The 20229-nt window shown below is 44.2% G+C and overlaps 1 protein-coding gene across 2 annotated transcripts; it reads right to left on the reverse strand.

The window, feature by feature from the left end:
• Positions 1-525: 525 nt before the first annotated feature.
• TMEM218 (transmembrane protein 218) lies at positions 526-17418 on the reverse strand. 2 transcript variants are annotated; one of them, XR_011463083.1, is made up of 5 exons: positions 17264-17418; positions 8607-8806; positions 7405-7507; positions 2599-3501; positions 526-1338 (listed from the first exon to the last, which is right to left on the reverse strand). XR_011463083.1 is itself a non-coding variant. In XM_005894354.3 (4 exons), exons 2-4 carry the CDS (start codon positions 8714-8716, stop codon positions 3367-3369), a joined length of 348 nt encoding a protein of 115 aa, XP_005894416.1. In that variant the 5' UTR covers positions 8717-8806; positions 17264-17418; the 3' UTR covers positions 1346-3366. The 2 variants fall into 2 exon arrangements, 1 of the variants encoding a protein (XP_005894416.1); XM_005894354.3 differs by lacking the exon at positions 526-1338 and having other exon boundaries at positions 1346-3501.
• Positions 17419-20229: the final 2811 nt, after the last annotated feature.

Consider the following 20229-nt stretch of genomic DNA (forward strand, 5'->3'; position numbering starts at 1 on the left):
GGAGCCTGGTGGGCACAGAGTCGGACACGACTGGGTGACTAACACTTAAGTGTTAATTAGGAATTCTTTAATGAGACCTTTACCTGTTTTGATGGGCTTCCCTGGTGGCTCAGACGGTAAAGCATCTGCCTGCAATGCGAGAGACCAGGGTTTGAATCCTGGGTTGGGAAGATCCCCTGGAGAAGGAAATGGCAATCCACTCCAGCACTCTTGCCTGGAAAATTCCATAGACGGAGGAGCCTGATAGGCTACAGTCCATGCGGTCCCAAAGAGTCGGACACCACTGAGCGACTTCATTTTCACTTTTCACTTATCTGTTTTGGATATGGGTCACAGGAATGGTGGGTATAAGTAGTTAGGAAATAATATTAGCCAATGGAAAAATAAGGAGTTGCCTGAAAGCCAAAACTGATCATTAAACTGTTTTGAGAAATGAGATACCAGGATCCCAGTGTCAAGTGGGAGCCTCGTTACTACTTGTGCAACTTTTTACAATCCCCTTATCTCTCTGCTTGTCTCTCACCTGTGAAATAACTGCAGCAGGTTTCTTTTGTATTTTTATTTATTTTTGGTTGTGCCGAGTCTTTGTTGCTGAGTGGGGGCTACTCTTCGTTGGGGTACCAGGACTTCTCGTTGCAGTGGCTTCAGCAGTGGCACACGGGCCAACTGAGTGGCACATGGGCTCTGCTGCTCCGCGGCATGTGGGATCGTCCTGGATCAGGGATTGAACCTGTGTCCCCTGCATTGGCAGTCGGATTCTGTAACCACTGGGCCACCAGGGACGTCCCCACAGCACGTTGCTGGACCCATCGATGCAAATCAAAGCAAAACAAAATCGTTCAACTGCAGCAACGACAGGACAGAGTTGATAGAAAAGTCTGTCTCAGAGAACAGAACAAGAAATGGCTTACTTTATGTCAGAGTAAAAACATTTAGAAATGATTTGGATGTCTTTATCCCGGGACGGAGTCAGGAAGGCAGCCGAGAAGCCTCAGAGCCTCGTTCTCGAGTGGATTTACTCCACAAGGACCACGCTTCACGTTCTGTGAGCACATAATGAGCTCCGAGACACCTGCTGTGTGCAACGTGGGTGAATGGTAGTACATTTCCTAGCAACGCAACAGCGCACAATAACTCTGGTGAATTTTTAGGTTAAATATCTGATACTGCGCATCAGTAAAGAATGTTAGCTTTACCTCTATTTTATGAGACACAGAAAGAACTTGTCAAAAAATTACCTGGTGTGTTCTGCCAGCTTGAGACAGCGCCATCTAGTGGATCAGTGCGGGGTAATGTGCTGATGTGGTCTTTGTCAGGATACAATTTTAAGAGGCTATGCTGCGTACGAGACAGCAAAAGAGACAGTGATGTATAGAACAGTCTTATGGACTCTGTGGGAGAGGGAGAGGGTGGGAAGATTTGGGAGAATGGCATTGAAACATGTAAAATATCATGTATGAAACGAGATGCCAGTCCAGGTTCGATGCACGATACTGGATGCTTGGGGCTAGTGCACTGGGACGACCCAGAGGGATGGTATGGGGAGGGAGGAGGGAGGAGGGTTCAGGATGGGGAACACATGTATACCTGTGGTGGATTCATTTTGATATTTGGCAAAACTAATACAATTATGTAAAGTTTAAAAATTAAATAAAATTAAAAAAAAAAAAAGAGGCTATGCTGCAGTCCATGGGGTCACAAAGAGTCAGACACAACTGAGTGACTGAATTGAACTGAACTGAAATAACCTGTTTTCTTGCACAGAAGCCCTGAATTGCTCTCCTCCCACCTCCCAAACAGTGGGATCACCAGTTTCTTTGCCACAGGATTCCCTCTGGGTAGCACAACCCGTGCTGAGGCCTTGATCATAGAGCAACGAATGGGGACACTGAGATGATTTCTGTTTGTATTTAAGGGACACCCTCTAAGTCTGTCTCCAGGAAGGCCTGAGCACAAGGGGAATGATATTAACCATTGATTATTGGGGGTCCCCCCCATAGAACTTAGCGAAATTCATTTTGTGATTTTGTGCCCTCTCAGCCTTCTATTTCTTATCCCAATCCTGTGGGGTTTTTTTTTTCTTAAGGGTTGGACATGATTGCTTTGAGCATAAAGATATAAAGTGATCCATCATTCTCTTCACCACTGCTGGTAGTTATGGGATCTACAGAAGGCAGGCCGAGCTAAAATACCCTTTGTACAAAAGTATATTTTTGCCCTGAACACACAGGCTTGTCATTTACATTTGTGGAGCGGCGGGCGGTGGGCGTTGGGGGTGGGGGGGATGGCGGGAAAGACTTGTGCACTAACTGGCATATAGCATGTACTCTATCAAAGTTCTTTTTCCAACTTTTTTCTGGTTCTTAATTTTCAGCCAGAAGGTCCTTCAAATAGTTCTCAGGTGCCAGGTTGAGACTCCCAAGGTGAAAACAGCCTAGAGCTGCCCGCCCCCACCCACCATTTAATGACAGATTTCACTTGGTCTGGGAACTGAAGTATAAAGTTATATCTAAGCCTGGGGATAGACATTCCTCATCAGCTTTGGAGAAAGAGCTACAAAGATGAAAGGGATGACAATACCCCAACATGGACACTTACGGTAACTAAATAAAGGAACGAAGACCACCAAATACTGGAAGAAGAAGAGTCTAGAGAGGGCGGCAGGACACACAACTGGCGTTTCCAAACTCTGCCTCTAATCCCCCCATGAACCTGAACTGTAGAAATGCTAGATTCAGGAAGCTGTGCCCAGGAGTTTGAGGTGAAAGTCAGTCCTCTGGCTGCTGCTGACTGCTTTCTCGAGGCAGCAGAAAGTGACACCAAGGCCTTAGTGGAGCCCTGTGGTGTGACACGCAGAGCGCTGCAAAGCTGGCACCTGATATATGTCTCCAAGTCACCACGTTCAAATAATCTTTTGAACTTTGAGGGCCTTTCTTTCCCAAATGATCTTGACCTTGAAATTAAGTATTTCACATATTATCAAAAAGGACCAAGTTCTTCCATCTGTTGGACAGGAGAAGCTAAAGTACCCTTTTTCTCAAAATTCACTTGCTGATGTCTTGACTGAAAAACCTAAGCAGATCACTGTTGCTATTTCCTTTTCAAAAGAGGAGGAGAACCTGAGGTGCAGGTGCTGAGAAGACAGTGAAATCCCCCTTAAGCTGGTGAGAATCTCTCCTCAGGGGCAATTCTGCAATCCTGTTTCTGGAAGCCAGGACTCAACGGATTTGTCTTCATGATGAAGAGATGATCCTCTGATTTTAAGGCAGGAAGGCTGTCAACACAAAACTCTGAACAGTACCTTGCTGCTCACCAGTGACATCAAAGCGAGAGGGAGAACAAGGTCTTGGTTTTCCCGAAGGCGGCTCAGTAGGACCGCAGTGGTTTGGCATAGATTGGCTCCAGGATGTGATGGATTAGAACCAAGAAAAGGCTTCCAAGGAAGACGGCAGTGAGGAAAGCCAGCAGGACATAGCGGCCAATGAAAAAGGCATCTACAATCTGGAGAAAGAAACGTTAAAAGTGAAATTACTGTCATGTCTGCGCCTTGACTGGGCTCAACTGGAATCTCTAATGAGTGGGCCCAGGATCTGTCCATATTCATAACTTCCAGTAACATCTTGTAAATGGATAAGAACCTTTTTCTCAACATGCTGAGGCAGAAATACAAGATAAACAGAAGCTTAATGAAAAGGCTTAATAAAGTACAGGGAACAAACACAGGCTTGATGTAGGAGACTCATAAACACTCTGAAGGCAAGTCCTTTTCTGTTCTGAAATGAGTTATCCGAAAGAATGAACGAGAACCTTGCTTGCTTGGTCTCAGAAAGGCTTATTTTGTGGCTGTCAACTTTTCATTATGGAGAACTTTAAACATGTATAAAAATACAATAGTATACTAATCCCCCACATACTCAAGGTTCAAACCCCCACGCCATCAACCCATGGCCAACTCAGGAGGGGTCATTTCCAGAATGAAAAGGGAACTCTAAAACTTTTACCAGAGGAGTTCTGAACCCTAACATTCATAACCCAGCATTCCAAGGGCTGGGGAATGGCCATCTACCTGCGGTCCTGAAACACTAAGAGGAAAGGAAACTTGTCCCAGTTCGTACAGTTGGCTGCCTGGCAACCAGCCGTACTTGAGGCCCCAGAGCTGCTGGTCTTTGCTGACAGAGGCCTGTTGTTCATATTGGCTCTACCCACTTGTCTACTGTTCACTGCTGGAACTCTGTTTTCCACAGATCCAAAGGGTGCTGCCTAAGTCTGGGCAGGAAAAAGCAGTTTAATCTACAGACTTAATAGAGCAGGAACACAAACCAAGTGACCAGGGACATCGAAACCTCCCGAAGCTTTCAGAACCTAGTACCTGAAGACATCCCCAAATACCTGCAGGATTGTGGTTGATACGATAATGGCTCTACAATGTCCACATCCTGATCTCCAGAAACTCTAAATGTGTTAAATTGCATGACAAAGGAGAATTAAGGCTGTAGATGGAATTACAGTTGTTAACCCATTGACCTTAAATAGGGAGACTGTCCATTCTCTATGTCCATACCTCTGTGTCTCTATTCCTGCCCTGCAGATAGGTTCATCTGCATCATTTTTCTAGATTTCACATATATGCGTTAATATACAATATTTGTTTTTCTCTTTCTGACTCAGTTCATGCTGTATGACAGACTCTGGGTCCATTGTTGTCTCTACAAATGCCTCAACTTTGTTCCTTTTTAAGGGTAATAATATTCCATTGTATTTATGTTTTTGGGGGAAGTAGAGAGGAGGACAAATTGGGAGGTTGGGATTGACATATACATACCACCATGTGTAAAACAGATAGCTAGTGGGAAGCCGCTCTATCGCACAGGGAGTTTTGGTGCTATGTGATGGCCCAGAGGGGTGGGATGGCGGTGGGGTGGGAGGGAGGTCCGAGAGGAAGGGGATATATGTGTACATATGGCTAATTCACTTCATTGCACAGCGGAATCTAACACATCATAAAGTAATTATACTCCAATAAAAAAATAAGGAGGCTGGTCTGAACTGTTTAATACACGTGTCCCAATGTAATCACAGGGCTCTTCAGAAGAGGTTGAGGGAGGCGGAAGAGAGGGTCAGAGACACAGAGATGTGAGGATGGAGGCAGACACAGAGAGATGCTATTTTGCTGTTTCTGAAGAGGGAGCAAGGGGTCCACAAGCCCAAGGGTGGCCCCTGGAAGCGGAAAAGGCAAGGAAACATTTCTCCCCAGAACCTCCAGAAAGGACGACAGCCCCGGCAACCCCTTGATTTTAGCCCAGGGAAGCTGATTTTGGGATTCTAGCCTGTGGAACTATAAGATAGTAAATGTGTGTTGTAAGCCACCGATCTTGCAGTGATTTGTTACAGCAGCAGTCGGTAACTAATACAGCAGAGATGCACCAAGCACCTGTCAAGTCCAAGCTCTCCTGTGATCACTGAGATCCAAGGACACCAGGGGAGAGGGCTGCTCTGGAGGTTACCCCAACAGCCAGCTTACAACAAAGGTCAGTTGGATGAAACGGCTCTGACATGACTTTGACCTTGGCTCCAGGACTGAACATGTCTCTTGCGGGCTACATGTTTCCTTGTTCGACACGGTTCACTTTTTAATTAGCCAATTAGCAGGCCTTGGGTGCGGAAGGCCCAGGCCATGTATTATTGATACAGTATTGAGCCAGGCCGCTTACAGGGGCTGGGGCTCCAAACCTGAGAATGAGAACTCCAATCTCTGCTGGCCGCGCTGATGAACAGATTTTGCTCAAAAGGCTGATCTGCTCTCCTGGTCTGAAACTGGGTCTGAAACTCACATGACAGAGCAAAGAAGGAAGACGGATTGATTTCAAGACAGGTTTGCTCTGGGCCCTTCTTCCAATGTTCACATCCCCAGTGATTAAGAAATACCCAGACTTCATCGCTTTCCCCATTTAAGATAGGAAAACTGGTCACTGTCCTGGCATGGTCAGAGTGGTTGTCAGATGCTGACCAAAAAACCCAGCATGTATGAAAACAGCACCTTAGTTTTGTGTGGCTAAGTACTGTTTCCCTTGGAATTTTCAGAATGTCTTCCCTTTGGCCATGGTCAGTCCTACATAGCACTAGAAAGGGGTGCCGAGTCCAGTTCAGAAGTTATAATATAATTTTGTGTACTGATGTCTGGTGTCAAAACAGTTGCCTTTAAACTCTTGGTGATGGCCCCTGATATGCTGTTGGGTCCCCATTGTGAAGGTATTGAAGACAGACCTCAGCTTGAATCCTTGCTCGGCCTCTTCCTGGGTAAGTTACCCCAGCCCCTCCCAGCCTTAGCATCCTGACCTATGAAACGGACACTAACAGTACCTGTGTCGTGCTACTTAGGGTTGTCCTGAGGTTTGAATGACAGCATGTAAATAACATGCTTAGCACAGGACCCCGCACACAGTGATGCCTTAAACAGTGTTAGCTATTATCACCATTACTTCTTTTTTGTTTAGTTTTTTTTTTTTCTTTTTGCTGATGTGGAGCATTTTTAAAGTCTTTATTGAATTTGTTACAACATTGTTTTGGTTTTTTCGCCACGAGGCATGTGGGATCTTAGTTACTTAATCAGGGATTGGACCTGTATCTCTTGCATTGGAAGGTGAAGTCTTAACCATTGGACCTCCAAGGAAGTGCCATCATTACATCTTAAAAAATTAAAATAGCGGAAAAAAGTTGCTAGAAGGAGTAATGGGCCACAGGATGTCAAGATTGTAGAGATTATCAAGACTGTAGAGATCTGAGACCATGGTAAAGCCAGAGCCCCAGTCGGGAAGGAACCAGGATGGGGGGCGTCTATGAGAGAGATGATAAAACTCCATTTAGACAGGTATGTGCTGGGAGATCTGGTTCTGGAAAGGAGAACGGAAGGGACTCCCCGAAGGCTGTTGGTGTGAAGTGCATCTGTGGCTACACTGTCCACGCACCACAGCGGTGTTCCTCCTTCCTCTCTGCCCTTCTCTATGGAGAATACTCCCTCTTCACCGCCAGCGGGAAAATCCAAACACATGATGAAAAAGCATGTCGATTAGCACCTGAGGGCACTACCTGAGTGTCGCCTGGGATCGGAGTTTCCGAGCCAAGGCGACCAGGAGTGGGAGCCTGCCCGCTCGTCTCTGGCCCTGCGGCGGGCTAGCTCGGAAGCAAATCCAGGCAAACAGCTGCCTCGAGGTGTTGCCAGTGGACACGGGAAGAAGTGGGAGGGAGTTTAAAACCCACCCTGAGCCGTCCCACACCCCATCCTGGTTTCAACTTTGTAATTTTTTGAACACACTTCAGCCCTGCTGGCACTGGGGACCACGCGGGGCAGGGCAGAGGTCTAGACCAGGAGAAAGAAGACTGATGAAACAAAACCCAGGCTTTTACCTTCATCTCTGCCTCGGGGGCTGGGGCGTCACTGGCTCGAGGGAAGAGCAACAGAATGGCTGTGACGATCAGAGCACCGAGGAACACGAAAATGACAGAGAACCTGCGGCCCAAAGACAGGGGGTTAAAAGCACGGCTTAGCGTCCTCTGCAATCTGTTAGGCTGGGCCTGGCTTTTCCCTGGGGTCCATATTCCGTCTCAGTCCATTAACAGGGCCCAGTGTGCTGCCCCAGCACCACGGGAATTCAGAAATGTTTCCCCTTCCTCCCAAAGCCCATCTTCCCAGATAGGTACTAGCGGGATGCATTCCTGTTATTCCTGGGAATTCCAAGTTCCTAAGAATGGGAATTGGTGGGATTTTTAAATTTTATTTTTAATTGGAGGATAACTGCTTTACAATGCTGTGTTGGTTTCTAACATACAACAAGGTGAATCACTTATATGTACACATATATCCCCTCCCTCTTAAGCCTCCCACCCACCCCCATCTCACCCCTCTAGGTCAGCGCAGAGCACCGAGCTGGGCTCCCTGTGTTATTCAGCAGATTCCCACGAGTCAGCTTTATACACAGTAGTGTATGTACGTCAATCGTACCCTGTCAGGAATAGGTAGTTTTTATTTTGACCTCTGTGTGGTCATAGGAAAACCCGAAGTGGCCCCTCCCTGATCCCCCACTGCTGTGTTTGCAACCAAAAAACTTTAGTAAATGATGTAACTTGTTTTGTACCTACACAATCTGGCCAGGAGTATGACTCTACAGTGTCCTTAGAGTCAGTTTATACCCTGATTCTGTAAGTCAACACCAGTCCAAGTCACCCATGACCCTTCAGCTTTCTGGGGCCCTGGGCTGGAGCCTCACGGGCTGGACCCAGCACCTGCCATGAATCTTAACAATTAAGAAACACGCACACGCGTGACCCCAAGAAACTCAAGCGACAGCGAAAGCAGATTCTCTTTTCATCTCCCATGTCCTCATCTCCTGTATGCTGAGAGCTGACATGTACTCCCTCCCTTCTCCTCCCACCTCTGCTTCCGAGTATAAATAACACAGTCAGTGCTTATGATAAAGAGGTTAAAATGCAACTCCTTCCAACTGCCGGTAATGACAATGAGCTTCTGAATTCTAAATGTTTCATGAGCATCAGCGATTTCGCATCTGATTGCTTTTACCTCGGACTCCCAGCTGGAGAGAAGGCCTTACCTAGCTGCCCCCGAGGCTCTGAACAGCAGGGCACACAGCAGCAGCACCGACACCCAGAGCAGGGCGAGGACGAACACGCCGGCCCCTACGCCAAGCACCGTGCCAGCCATGCGGGGGGCACGGCTGAGCACCTGGCACAGTGCGATGAGCTGGTCCTGCTGTTAGGGGTGCTGCTGGGCTTCTGGGTGTTCCTGGGTTTCCTAGGAGGTCAGACACAGAAAGTCTGAATTCATTCTGGGAAACTTCTGATGATTGATGTGGGAGGAGGAGTCATCAATACAGGTCTTAATAAGTCTCTCTCAGAAACTGACATATCAAGCAGCTAAGAATAAACCCTTGACAGAGGATATACAAATGGCCAATATATATGTGAAAAGTGCTCAACTTCATTAGTCATTCAGTTCAGTTCAGTTGCTCAGTCGTGTCCAACTCTTTGCGACCCCATGAACTGCAGCACGCCAGGCCTCCCTGTCCATCACCAGCTCCCAGAGTTTACCCAAACTCATGTCCATTGAGTCAATGATGCCATCCAACCATCTCATCCTTTATCATCCCCTTCTCCTCCTGCTCTCAATCTTTCCCAGGATCGGGGTCTTTTCAAATGAAGTCAGCTCTTCACATCAGATGGCCAAAGATTGGAGTTTCAGCTTTAGCATCAGTCCTTCCAATGAACACCCAGGACCGATCTCCATTAAGATGGACTGGTTGGATCTCCTTGCAGTCCAAGGGACTCTCAAGAATCTTCTCCAACACCACAACTCAAAAGCATCAATTCTTTGGCACTCAGCTTTCTTCACAGGCCAACTCTCACATCCATACATGACCACAGGAAAAACCATAGCCTTGACTAGACGGACCTTTGTTGGCAAAGTAATGTCTCTGCTTTTTAATATGCTGCCTAGGTTGGTCATAACTTCCTTCCAAGGAGTAAGCGTCTTTTAATTTCATGGCTGCAGTCACCATCTGCAGTGATCTTGGAGCCCAGAAAAATAAAGTCTGACACTGTTTCCACATCTATTTCCCATGAAGTGATGAGACCAGATACCATGATCTTCGTTTTCTGAATGTTGAGCTTTAAGCCAGCTTTTTCACTCTCCTCTTTCACTTTCATCAAGAAGCTCTTTAGATGTTCTTCACTTTCTGCCATAAAGGTGGTGTCATTTGCATATCTGAGGTTATTGATATTTCTCCCAGCAATCTTGATTCCAGCTTGTGCTTCTTCCAGCCTACAGTTTCTCATGATGTACTCTGCATATAAGTTAAATCAGTAGCATGACAATATACAGCCTTGATGTACTCCTTTTCCTATTTGGAACCAGTCTGTTGTTCCATGTCCAGCTCTAACTGTTGCTTCCTGACCTGCATACAAGTTTCTCAAGAGGCACGTCAGGTGATCTGGTATTCCCATCTCCTTCATTCAGTTCAGTTCAGCTGCTCAGTTGTGTCCAACTCTTTGCGACCCCATGAATCGCAGCATGCCAGGCCTCCCTGTCCATCACCAACTCCTGGAGTTCACCCAGACTCACATCCATCGACTCAGTGATGCCATCCAGCCATCTCATCCTCTGTCGTCCCCTTCTCCTCCTGCCCCCAATCCCTCCCAGCATCAGAGTCTTTTCCAGTGAGTCAACTCTTCGCATGAGGTGGCCAAAGTACTCGAGTTTCAGCTTTAGCATCAGTCCTTCCAAAGAAATCCCAGGGCTGATCTCCTTCAGAATCTCCTTCATTAGGAAATTGCAAATAAAATACAGTACCTCTAGACACCTACCAGAATGGCTAAAATGAAAATGATGGACAACTCCAAGTGTTGACAAAAATGTGGTGTAACTGGAAGCCTTGTACTCTGCTGGGAGAGTGTAAGTTCTTACTAGCACTTTGGAGACTCTTTGGCTATATCTAATAAAGCTGAATATGTGAACCCTAGATCCAACTGTTCTCTTCCTGGGTGTGTCCCCAACAGACATGTCATAAGTTCACTAAAAGATGCACAAAAATTCAGGGCAGACCTATTAGAAATAGTTACAACCTGAAATGACCTGAATATACATCAATTAAATAGGTAAGTGAGCTTTCTCAGGTGGCGCTAGTGTTAAAGAATCTTCCTGCTAATGCAGGAGACACAGAAGACCCAGGTTCGATCCCTGGGTCAGGAAGATCTCCTGGAGTAGCAGACTGCAACCCACTCCAGTATTCTTGCCTGGAAAATTGCATGGACAGAGGAGCCTTGTGGGCTACAGGCCTTAGGGTTGCAAAGAGTTGGTGTTATAGATACAACTTATTCACTCATACAGTGGAAGAGTAAAAAGAAGCGAGAGTGAACAGACTACAACCATCCCAGCACTGTGGGTAGGCTCTGCAAACACTAAGTATAGAAAGCCAGAGGCCAAAGAGTTCACACTGTGTGATAACATATACATAATGTTCAAAACCAGTTCAAACTAATTTGGGGGTAGAAGTCAGGAGTGTGGTTGCCTTGTGACTAAAGGGGCTTCTGGGGTGCTTATGGAATTTTGTTTCTTCAGCTGGGTGTGGGTTACACAGCTTTGTTAATTCTGTTAAACTGTATCTAGCTGTACACTTCTGATTTGCATATTTTTCATTATGTGTCTTTTACTTTTCCAAAAAGGTTTATTTCAAAGAAAGTCTGAAGAGACACACCAGACAAATGTAATATATGGGCCTTGTTTGGCTCCTGACTCAAACAAACCTGTTACACAAAACCTTTTAGGAGATGACTGGAGGAATTTGAACAGTATCTGGGTATTTGACGATGTTAGGGAATCACTGTTTATTTTTTAAGTGAAAAATAATGTTTTTTTTTTAATGTGATGATGTGGTTATATTACTAAAAGATTACTTTTAATATACAAATACACAAACACACACAACACAAATAACAGAAAATGATGTCTAGGAATTTTATAATTATCTAGGACAGAGGAGAAAGGGATCAATATAAACAAGGCTAGTCCTGAATTCACTGTTGAAGATGGAGTGGTGAATATATCAATTTTCCTATACTATTTTCTATACTTTTGAATATATTTGAACCTTTTGCAATAAAAGGGTTGTGTGTATGAATAAGTATATACAGGGAAGTAGGAATAAATCCAACAAAAGATGTAAAGATTTTTATGGCAAAAAGTATAAAACTTTATTCAAAGATATATTTATATATTTTAAAGGCCTGAATAGAGAAATAACCCCTGTTCCTGAATGGATGGGATGGTTTAATATTCAAATTCAATTTTCCTTAAGTTATCAGCTCAATGCAATTCTAACCAAAATCTCGAAATAGTTTTTTGTGGAACTTGAAAACCAATCCTAAATTCACATGCAAGAGCAAAAACCCAAGAATAGCAAAAACAATTTTGGGAACTAGGATGGAAAACTCGCCTTTCATGTTACCAACTGCTACAAGACACATTATAGAACCACGGTAATTAAAACAGTGTGATCGTGGCATAGAGACGCATGGGCCAGTGCAACAAAACAGAAAGCCCAGAAGCAGAGCCACGCATTCAGGAGAACTTTGCACAGGACAGAGTTGGCTTCATAGTCAACGGGTAGAGGGTTTCATAGACAGTGTTGGGATAAGTGATTATCCAATCAGAAAATAATAAAACCAGATCTCTGCTTTATATCATACACAGCAGCCAATTTTAAATGGAAAGTTATTCGTAATAAAACAGCATATGTTTAAATATACAAACGTTCAAGGCTGACTACACTAGAATACATAATGAAGGACCGCACTCAGATGCTCGCACCTAAACTTAGAATCGGCATGAACGCAAGAACTACAAACGCAGGCTGATGCAGGTGTGTTTCACAGCAACTCAAATACCACGGGCTGGGCTGCCTTCACTTACGGGGTTTTCTACAGTGATGAACGACTCTGGTAAGAGTTCCAAACTACAAATAAGTATAATTTCCCCCTGATTTACATTAGAGTTGCATTCCTGGAAATTTTACTATGTTCAACTGTGCCAAAAGATACATTATGCTTATATAAAAATTGGAGTAAGATTCTGGGTTCATATTAGAAATGAATATCCTGTGAGACACTTGGGATGTTGTGCAGGATGAAGGACAATTCTTCATGGTGAGGGGCTGTCCAGTGTATCACGGGACTTCCAGCAGCCCTAGTCCTGCTCTGTAAACCCCAGGAGTGCCTCCAAAATCACACTAATAACCAAAGGTGCCCTCACAAACTCCAAAATGACCAAACGGAGAGTTCAGTTCAGTCGCTCAGTCGTGTCCGACTCCTTGTGACCCCATGAATTGCAGCACACCAGGCCTCCCTGTCCATCACCAACTCCCGGAGTCCACCCAAACCCATGTCCATCGAGTCGGTGATGCCATCCAACCATCTCATCCTTTGTCATCCCTTTTTCCTCCTACTCTCAATCTTTCCCAGCATCAGGGTCTTTTCAAATGAGTCAGCTCTTTGCATCAGGTGGCCAAAGTATTGGAGTTTCAGCTTTAGCATCAGTCCTTCCAATGAGCACTCAGGACCGATCTCCTTTAGGATGGTCTGGTTGGATCTCCTTGCAGTCCAAGGGACTCTCAAGAGTCTTCTCCAACACCACAGTTCAAAAGCATCATTCTTCGGTGCTCAGCTCTCTTTATAGTCTGACTCTCACATCCATACATGACCACTGGAAAAACCATAGCCTTGACTAGACAGACCTTTGTTGGCAAAGTAATGTCTCTACTTTTCAATATGCTGTCTAGGCTGGTCATAACTTTCCTTCCAAGGAGTAAGTGTCTTTTAATTTCATGGCTGCAATCACCATCTGCAGTGATCTTGGAGCCCAGAAAAATAAAGTCTGCCACCATTTCCACTGTCTCCCCATCTATTTGCCATGAAGTGATGAGACCAGATGCCATGATCTTAGTTTTCTGAATGTTGAGCTTTAAGCCAACTTTTTCACTCTCTCTTTCATTTTCATCAAGAGGCTCTTTAGTTCTTCTTCACTTTCTGCCATAAGAGTGGTGTCATCTGCATATATGAGATTATTGATATTTCTCCTGGAAATCTTGACTCCAGCTTGTGCTTCCTCCAGCCCAGCGTTTCTCATGATGTACTCTACATATAAGTGCCACCCCCTTAAAGAACCATGTGGAGGTTTAATCACTAAGTCACATTTGACTCTTGCAACCCCATGGACTATAGCCTGCCAGGATCCTCTGTCCATGGGATTCTCCAGGCAAGAACTGGAGTGGGTTGCCATTTCCTTCTTCAGGGGATCTTCCCGACCCAGGGATTGAACCCGGGTCTCCTGCATTGCAGGCAGTCTTTCCCAACTAAGCTATGAGAGAAGCCCAAGCCTAGATCAATAAACTCTGGCATAAAGAGATGTGAACAAAGGTGTTCATGATAGCAAAACATCTGAGAAAATCTAAATGCCCATCAGTAAGGGGATGGGTATTATATACTCATGACAACTTAAAATCAATGAACTTGAGCTAGCTGTACTGACATGAATGTATCTACTAGGTTGGCCAAAAAGTGTGTTCCATAACATCTTATGGAAAAACCCAAATGATCTTTTTGGTCAACCCAAAAAAACCCAATATCGAGTCTAAAAGCAAGTTGCAGAATGAAGCCCACAATACTATACTATTTGTATCTTTAAAATTAAAAAAAAATACCTAAATCATTATATATTTTGAGATATACAGTAAACATAAAACCATGGGCATAAATGGCGCAAAACAATTTCAGGAGATTGTATGTCTCTGGGGAGAGAGGAAGGAAGGAGAATGGGGCCAGGAAAGAGAACAAAGGGATCTGAACTAAATCTGTGATGGTTTGTTTCTTGAAAATAAAAAACTTAAGCAGATGAGAGAAAAAAAGTTAATGTTTATTAATCTAGTTGTTTGTGTATAGGTCTTTGTTATAATTTCCAGGGCAATATTAACTATTTTTGAAATTTTTGAGATAAATATTAATTTCTAAAAAGGTAATTGGTAGCAGGGTACATATGAGCTGAGATCAGAGAATAGAGACTAGTGACCAGTTAGGAGACTATTGCAATTCTCCAGATAAGAGATGAGGCAGGTCTGGGCTTCATCTTAGCTATGGAAATGGGAAGGGGCTTAGGAAGGTGGCATTAGAGGTGACTCAGGTTTCCTGCTTGGTTGACAGTACTGCCCTTAGCAAGAGAACTAGTTAAGTGTAGTTGCTGCTGTTTTGGATATTATGTAAATTACCTGTAAGGCTTGTACCAACTCTAACACCTAGAATACAGAGCAAATAGTAGTTGAAGCTGGTATTATTAGAAATATTGCCCTTCACTCCTCCAGAGAAACATGAAAGTTCATTTGACATTGGGTTCTGTACACGGTACAGCTTTAAAGTATTGAGATGAATATCCCCAACCTCTTATAAGAATGAAGTTTGTCATTTTACAACCAAACCATACATTTTCTTACTAAGCATAGAAAGGCAGGGCTGGATAAAGTACAGAATGTTTTTGTGGGGAAAGGGTGAACATCTACTCATTTTATCTTGTTAACTGAGTGTGGGCATAATGCTTGTGATTATTTCCCTTATTGGAATAGCTAAATTATTGAGTAAAGCTTGATAAAAAAATAAAATAAAAAGAATTTTCCAGGCAAGAATATGGGAGTGGGTTACCATTTCCTTCTCCAAGGGATCTTCCCAATCCACTGATCGAACTGGTGTCTCCTGTGTCTCCTGCATTGGCAGGTGGACTCTTTACCACTGTGCCACCTGGGAAGCCTTTTAATTAATATACAAGGCTTTTTCAACCCTCTTCTGAGAATTGGGCTTCCCTGGTGGTTAGCCATCTTCCTCAGATGGTAAAAAATCTGCCTGCAATGCAGAAGACCCAGGTTCAATCCATGGGTCGGGAAGATCCCCTGGGGAATGGAATGGCTACCCATTCTCCAGTATTCTTGCCTGGAGAATTCCATGGACAGAGAAGCCTGAGAGTTACAGTCCATAAGGTCGCAAAGAGTCAGACATGACTTAGTGATGGAGCATGCAGGCACTATGGAAAACAGTATGGAGATTCCTCAAAAAATTAAGAATACAACTACCAAAACCCCCAGGTATCCCATTTCTGGGCATTTATCCAAAGAACATGAAAACACCAATTTGAAAAGATATATGTGACTCTGTGTTCACCACAGCATTATTTACAATATCTAAAATATGGAAACAACTTCAGTGCCCATCAACAGGTGAATGGATAAAGAAGTTGGGTGTGTATATATATATATATATAGAGAGAGAGAGAGAGAGAGAGAGATACCCATGAAGTGAAAGTGTTAGTCACTTAATCGTGTCCAACTCTTTGGGACCCTGTGGACTGTAGCCCTCCAGGTTCCTCTGTCCATGGAATTCTCCAGGCCAAGAATATTGGAGTGGGTAGCCATTCCTTTCTGCAGGGGATCTTCTCAACCCAGGGATCAAACCCGGGTCTCCCACATTGAGGGCAGATTCTTTACCATTTGAGCCACCAATATATATACATATATAAAATGGGGAAAAATAAATAAATAAATAAATAAAATGGAACACTATTGAACCATTAAAAAAGATGAAATCTTGCCATGCCAACATGGATCACTCTTAAGGCTAAGTGAAATAAGTGGAGAAAGACAAATACCACATAATTTCACTCATACTAGTAATAAACAAACAAAAATGAACAAAGCAAACCAAAACAAGAGGGAGATCCACAGAACAGAGCAGTGGTTATCAGAGGAGAATGTGGGGAGGATAAAAAATGGCTAAAGGGGATCAACTGTAGGGTGACTGATAGAAACTAAATTTTTGGCGGTAAGCACGCTGTAGAGCATATAGAGATGGAAATACAATGTTGTACACATGAAACATACAATGTTATAAACCAATACCTCAATAAAAAGTAAGTCTTAAAGAAAAGCGAAAAGAATGGGTTACAGTAGTGAACGGTTTTTCTGGGGGGTTCCTTTTCATTTTCCTTTATAGCTGTTCCAAGTCTTCAAAAATAATTGGGTGGGAGAGGGTGAACTTTCACACTTTTTTCTACTTTAAACACTTCAATATGGTTTGAGTTTTAAAATATTAGGATAATGCCTCTACTTTTGTAATGAAATCAAATGAAAGTCTGGGAAAAAATCAATTGCCATACTACCAAAATAACACCGATATGGCACCATCTCTTCACGTGATGATAGAAAAGGAAGATCAGTGGATGCAGATTACATCCTTCCACCCTTTTTCCTGGGTGCTATTGCGATTTGAAAGTGCGCAACCACAGCCTGTCTGTCATCCACACCACCCGGGGGCCCCCAGCAGGCAGCCCTACAGTGCTGGAGAGTGAACAGTTTCCCTGCCCAGTCGCTGATTCAAACCGGCAACAGGAAAACAGTGCCCCCCAGGTCTCATCTTCAGAATGTTCGCCTGGCCACTTCCCAGGAGTTGGGAGAGAAATTTGGGTTTTGATCACAAGATTTCCCCCAATTCAGCATCTACTGGCCGCCGGACCTCGGGTGGAGATTAGCGATGATAATAGTCTGAGGGGTCCCTGCCCCGCCATCGCTCCCAGCCTTATTCCAGCCCCCGTCAGCCACAATCCCCTACCATTCTCTCTCCTCTCTTCAGCCGCCCCTATTTTCCTCACCTCCACCCCGCTCACCTGGCTTCGCATCTCCCGGGTCCCACACTCTCAGCCCAGCCAGTTTCAGCCCACAGGGGCTTGGGTCTACTCAGGACGAATCACAAGTGGGCTTTCATCTAGGAGATTCTGGATTGGCTAATCAGCGCCACTCTTTTAACTTCCGAATTTCCCCTCATTTGCTTACGCCGCCGCGGCTCCAGGCAACAGGGAGCGTGGTGGGTGGACACGTCGCCCTCCGTTACGCACTCTGATTGGTCGATGGCTGCTGGGACAGGCCTCAAGTTCGATTGAATAGAGGTCGTCCGGGCTCCCCGCGCTCGCCCCACCCCGTTGTCAATCACACCATCCCTTAGGTAACCCACGGGACCATTGGTCAGTCCCGCCGGAGGGCGGGTTGTTGGGCGGAAGTTATAACTGCTTATAACTTCCAACCAAAGGAAATAAGATAAAGAATGCATGTTCCACTGCTTAATCAGGAAGGGTGGACAGACAAAAAAACATACCAAATAGGACTTAGCAGCAGCAGCAGCAGCAGTTATAACTGCTTACTTATATAACTGCGTTATAAGCAGTTACTGTTACTCTGTTACTATGGAGACAGCACAGCTGGTGTGAGGCCCAGAGTCCAGGCAACCCCTTAGCGCCTGTTTCGGAGTCTAGTGGGTATCACAGTTCAAGTCCTACTGGCTTCGTGGACCAAAGGACTTGGGATCAAGTCAAATTAGGCCTCAGAGAGTGGGTCAGACCCAGTCACTAAGGATTCCTGAGAAACATCTTGGAGAAAACTGAGTTCCTAAAGCACTGATTCTGTAATAACGTCACGTTTTCATTTGTCCTCATCTCACTTTATTGTATTTAGCATTATTCTAATGTTAGCCTTAGGATTTACACTATGGCAAGGATCATCCTATTACTCACGGGGCAGACTGGGAAAGAGAAGTCAGGGTCAAGTCAAGTAAATCTTCTGTAGCTATGCCTCCTGGCATTTGGGAATGGAGATGGTCCATGCTTTTAGCAAACTGCTCTTGCCTAACTGCAAACTAAAACTTTTCAAGATTTTATCCTGAGGTTATAGTGTGTAGACTAAAAGATCCGTAAATCAGGCCAACCAAAGGAAATAAGATAAAGAATGCATGTTCCACTGCTGAATCAGGAAGGGTGGACAGACAAAAAAACATACCAAATAGGACTTAGCAGCAGCAGCGGCAGCCCTATTCGAACCTTTGACCTTACACAAAATGCTGAAGCATCTCGAAGCACACTATTCAATCCTGGAACACTCAGTCTCTGATTTAGGGGGTTCAGCTCCCCAACCACAACTTTATGAGTGAAATGGAAGAAGATTGTTGAAGTCCATTGAAAGTACATCTCACATTTATTCTGCTCTCAAGGTTTCATTTGCAGTCATGTGTACTGATTGATGATTTTTTTGTGTTTAACAACTTATGTTTACTTGGCCCAATGAGGAGTTCTGTGATTAAGAAAGCCATTATTTTGATAATTCATCTCCTTGGAAGTGTTTGTTAACTGTAGCTAAGCACTAGAGACTTTGAGGATACAAAAGAAATAGGATGTGTGACTCCTGCCTTAATAGCTTGTGGTTTGTTAATATCAACTGTGTATGAAACAATTAGGAAGCACTCTAAAGCAAGATATGAGAAATGCCAAACTTTATTTATAGTTAATTTCTCCAAAAGATAGTAATACTACTATCCTAATATTAATAGTAATATTACATATCTGCAGGAGCTTTGCAGCTTTTAGAGCACTCCTTCAATTGTTTCAGCGGTCCTCAACTTTGTGGTACCAGGGACTGGTTTCGTGGAAGACAGTGTTTCCATGGACTGGGGAGGGCAGTGGCTGGGGGTGGTTTCGAGATGATTCAGGCACATTACATTTATTGTGCGCTTTATTTCTATTAGTATTGCATCAGCTCAACCTCTGACCATCAGGCATTAAATCCTGGAGGCTGTGGACTCCTGACTTGTATTATTCGGGGGAAATATTGCTTTGGCTGGAGTTCGTGTGGGTCTTCACAGTACAGCTAGAACTAATGCTGGGCCCTGGCATATAGGTAGGAATGGGAAGCATGGATCAAAGATGGAAGGGGATCCAAGGAGAGAAAATAGTTTCAACAAAGAGGCCAAGACAAGATTGAGGGCAGAATATCCGGGGAATAAGGTGGAGACAAATAATGGACAATAACATTGTGAAGACCAGCTGTTGAGGATAGGTCTGGGCTCTTAATATTTTGGGGAAAAGTGTTCAAAAGCTTGAGACTGGGAACGTTAACCTCCTTACACTTCTAGTGACCAACTGACTTTAGTTAAATTGTAAATTAAGAACAGGGCATGAGTGATGAGGCACTCCCAACTTCTTACATCTTCCTGGATGGAAATAGCCTTTTAGGTTTTCTCCCTCGTAAGAAGGGGCTCTCCCCCCACACCCATCCCTATCTCCCCTCTTCACTGGGAGCCCGTAGTAGTTGTTTTATTAAATGTTCATATCCTACCCTGTCATTGAAATTGAGAGAGGTGCTATCACCGTAGCATTCCATCTTTTGCCATCTCTTAATTGAAGTTCACTCTAAAGAAGAGTGATTACTTGACCATCCAATCTTTCTCTTTTTAAAAATCGTCTTCTGTATACCAGGTATCATATAGAACTCCACAGCTCTGCTGTATATCTGTCACTTACCTCGTACTTGTAGAGTATACATAGATGCCATATATGTATGCATATAATTTGTTTAATTACAATGTTCTTTTCTCTTGAACAGAAAAGTCCAAGCAAGAACAATAACCAGTGTCTAATTTCCTTTCTCTCAAATGTGTAAAATCATTCATCATGCTACCTAATAGAGAAATAGGGTAGCAGAAAGGCTTCTTTCAGAGAAGGCAATGGCACCCCACTCCAGTACTCTTGCCTGGAAACTCCCATGGATGGAGGAGCCTGGTAGGCTGCAGTCCATGGGGTCGCTAAGT

This window comes from Bos mutus, chromosome 29, assembly GCF_027580195.1.
Source record: "Bos mutus isolate GX-2022 chromosome 29, NWIPB_WYAK_1.1, whole genome shotgun sequence".
NCBI lineage: Eukaryota > Metazoa > Chordata > Mammalia > Artiodactyla > Bovidae > Bos > Bos mutus.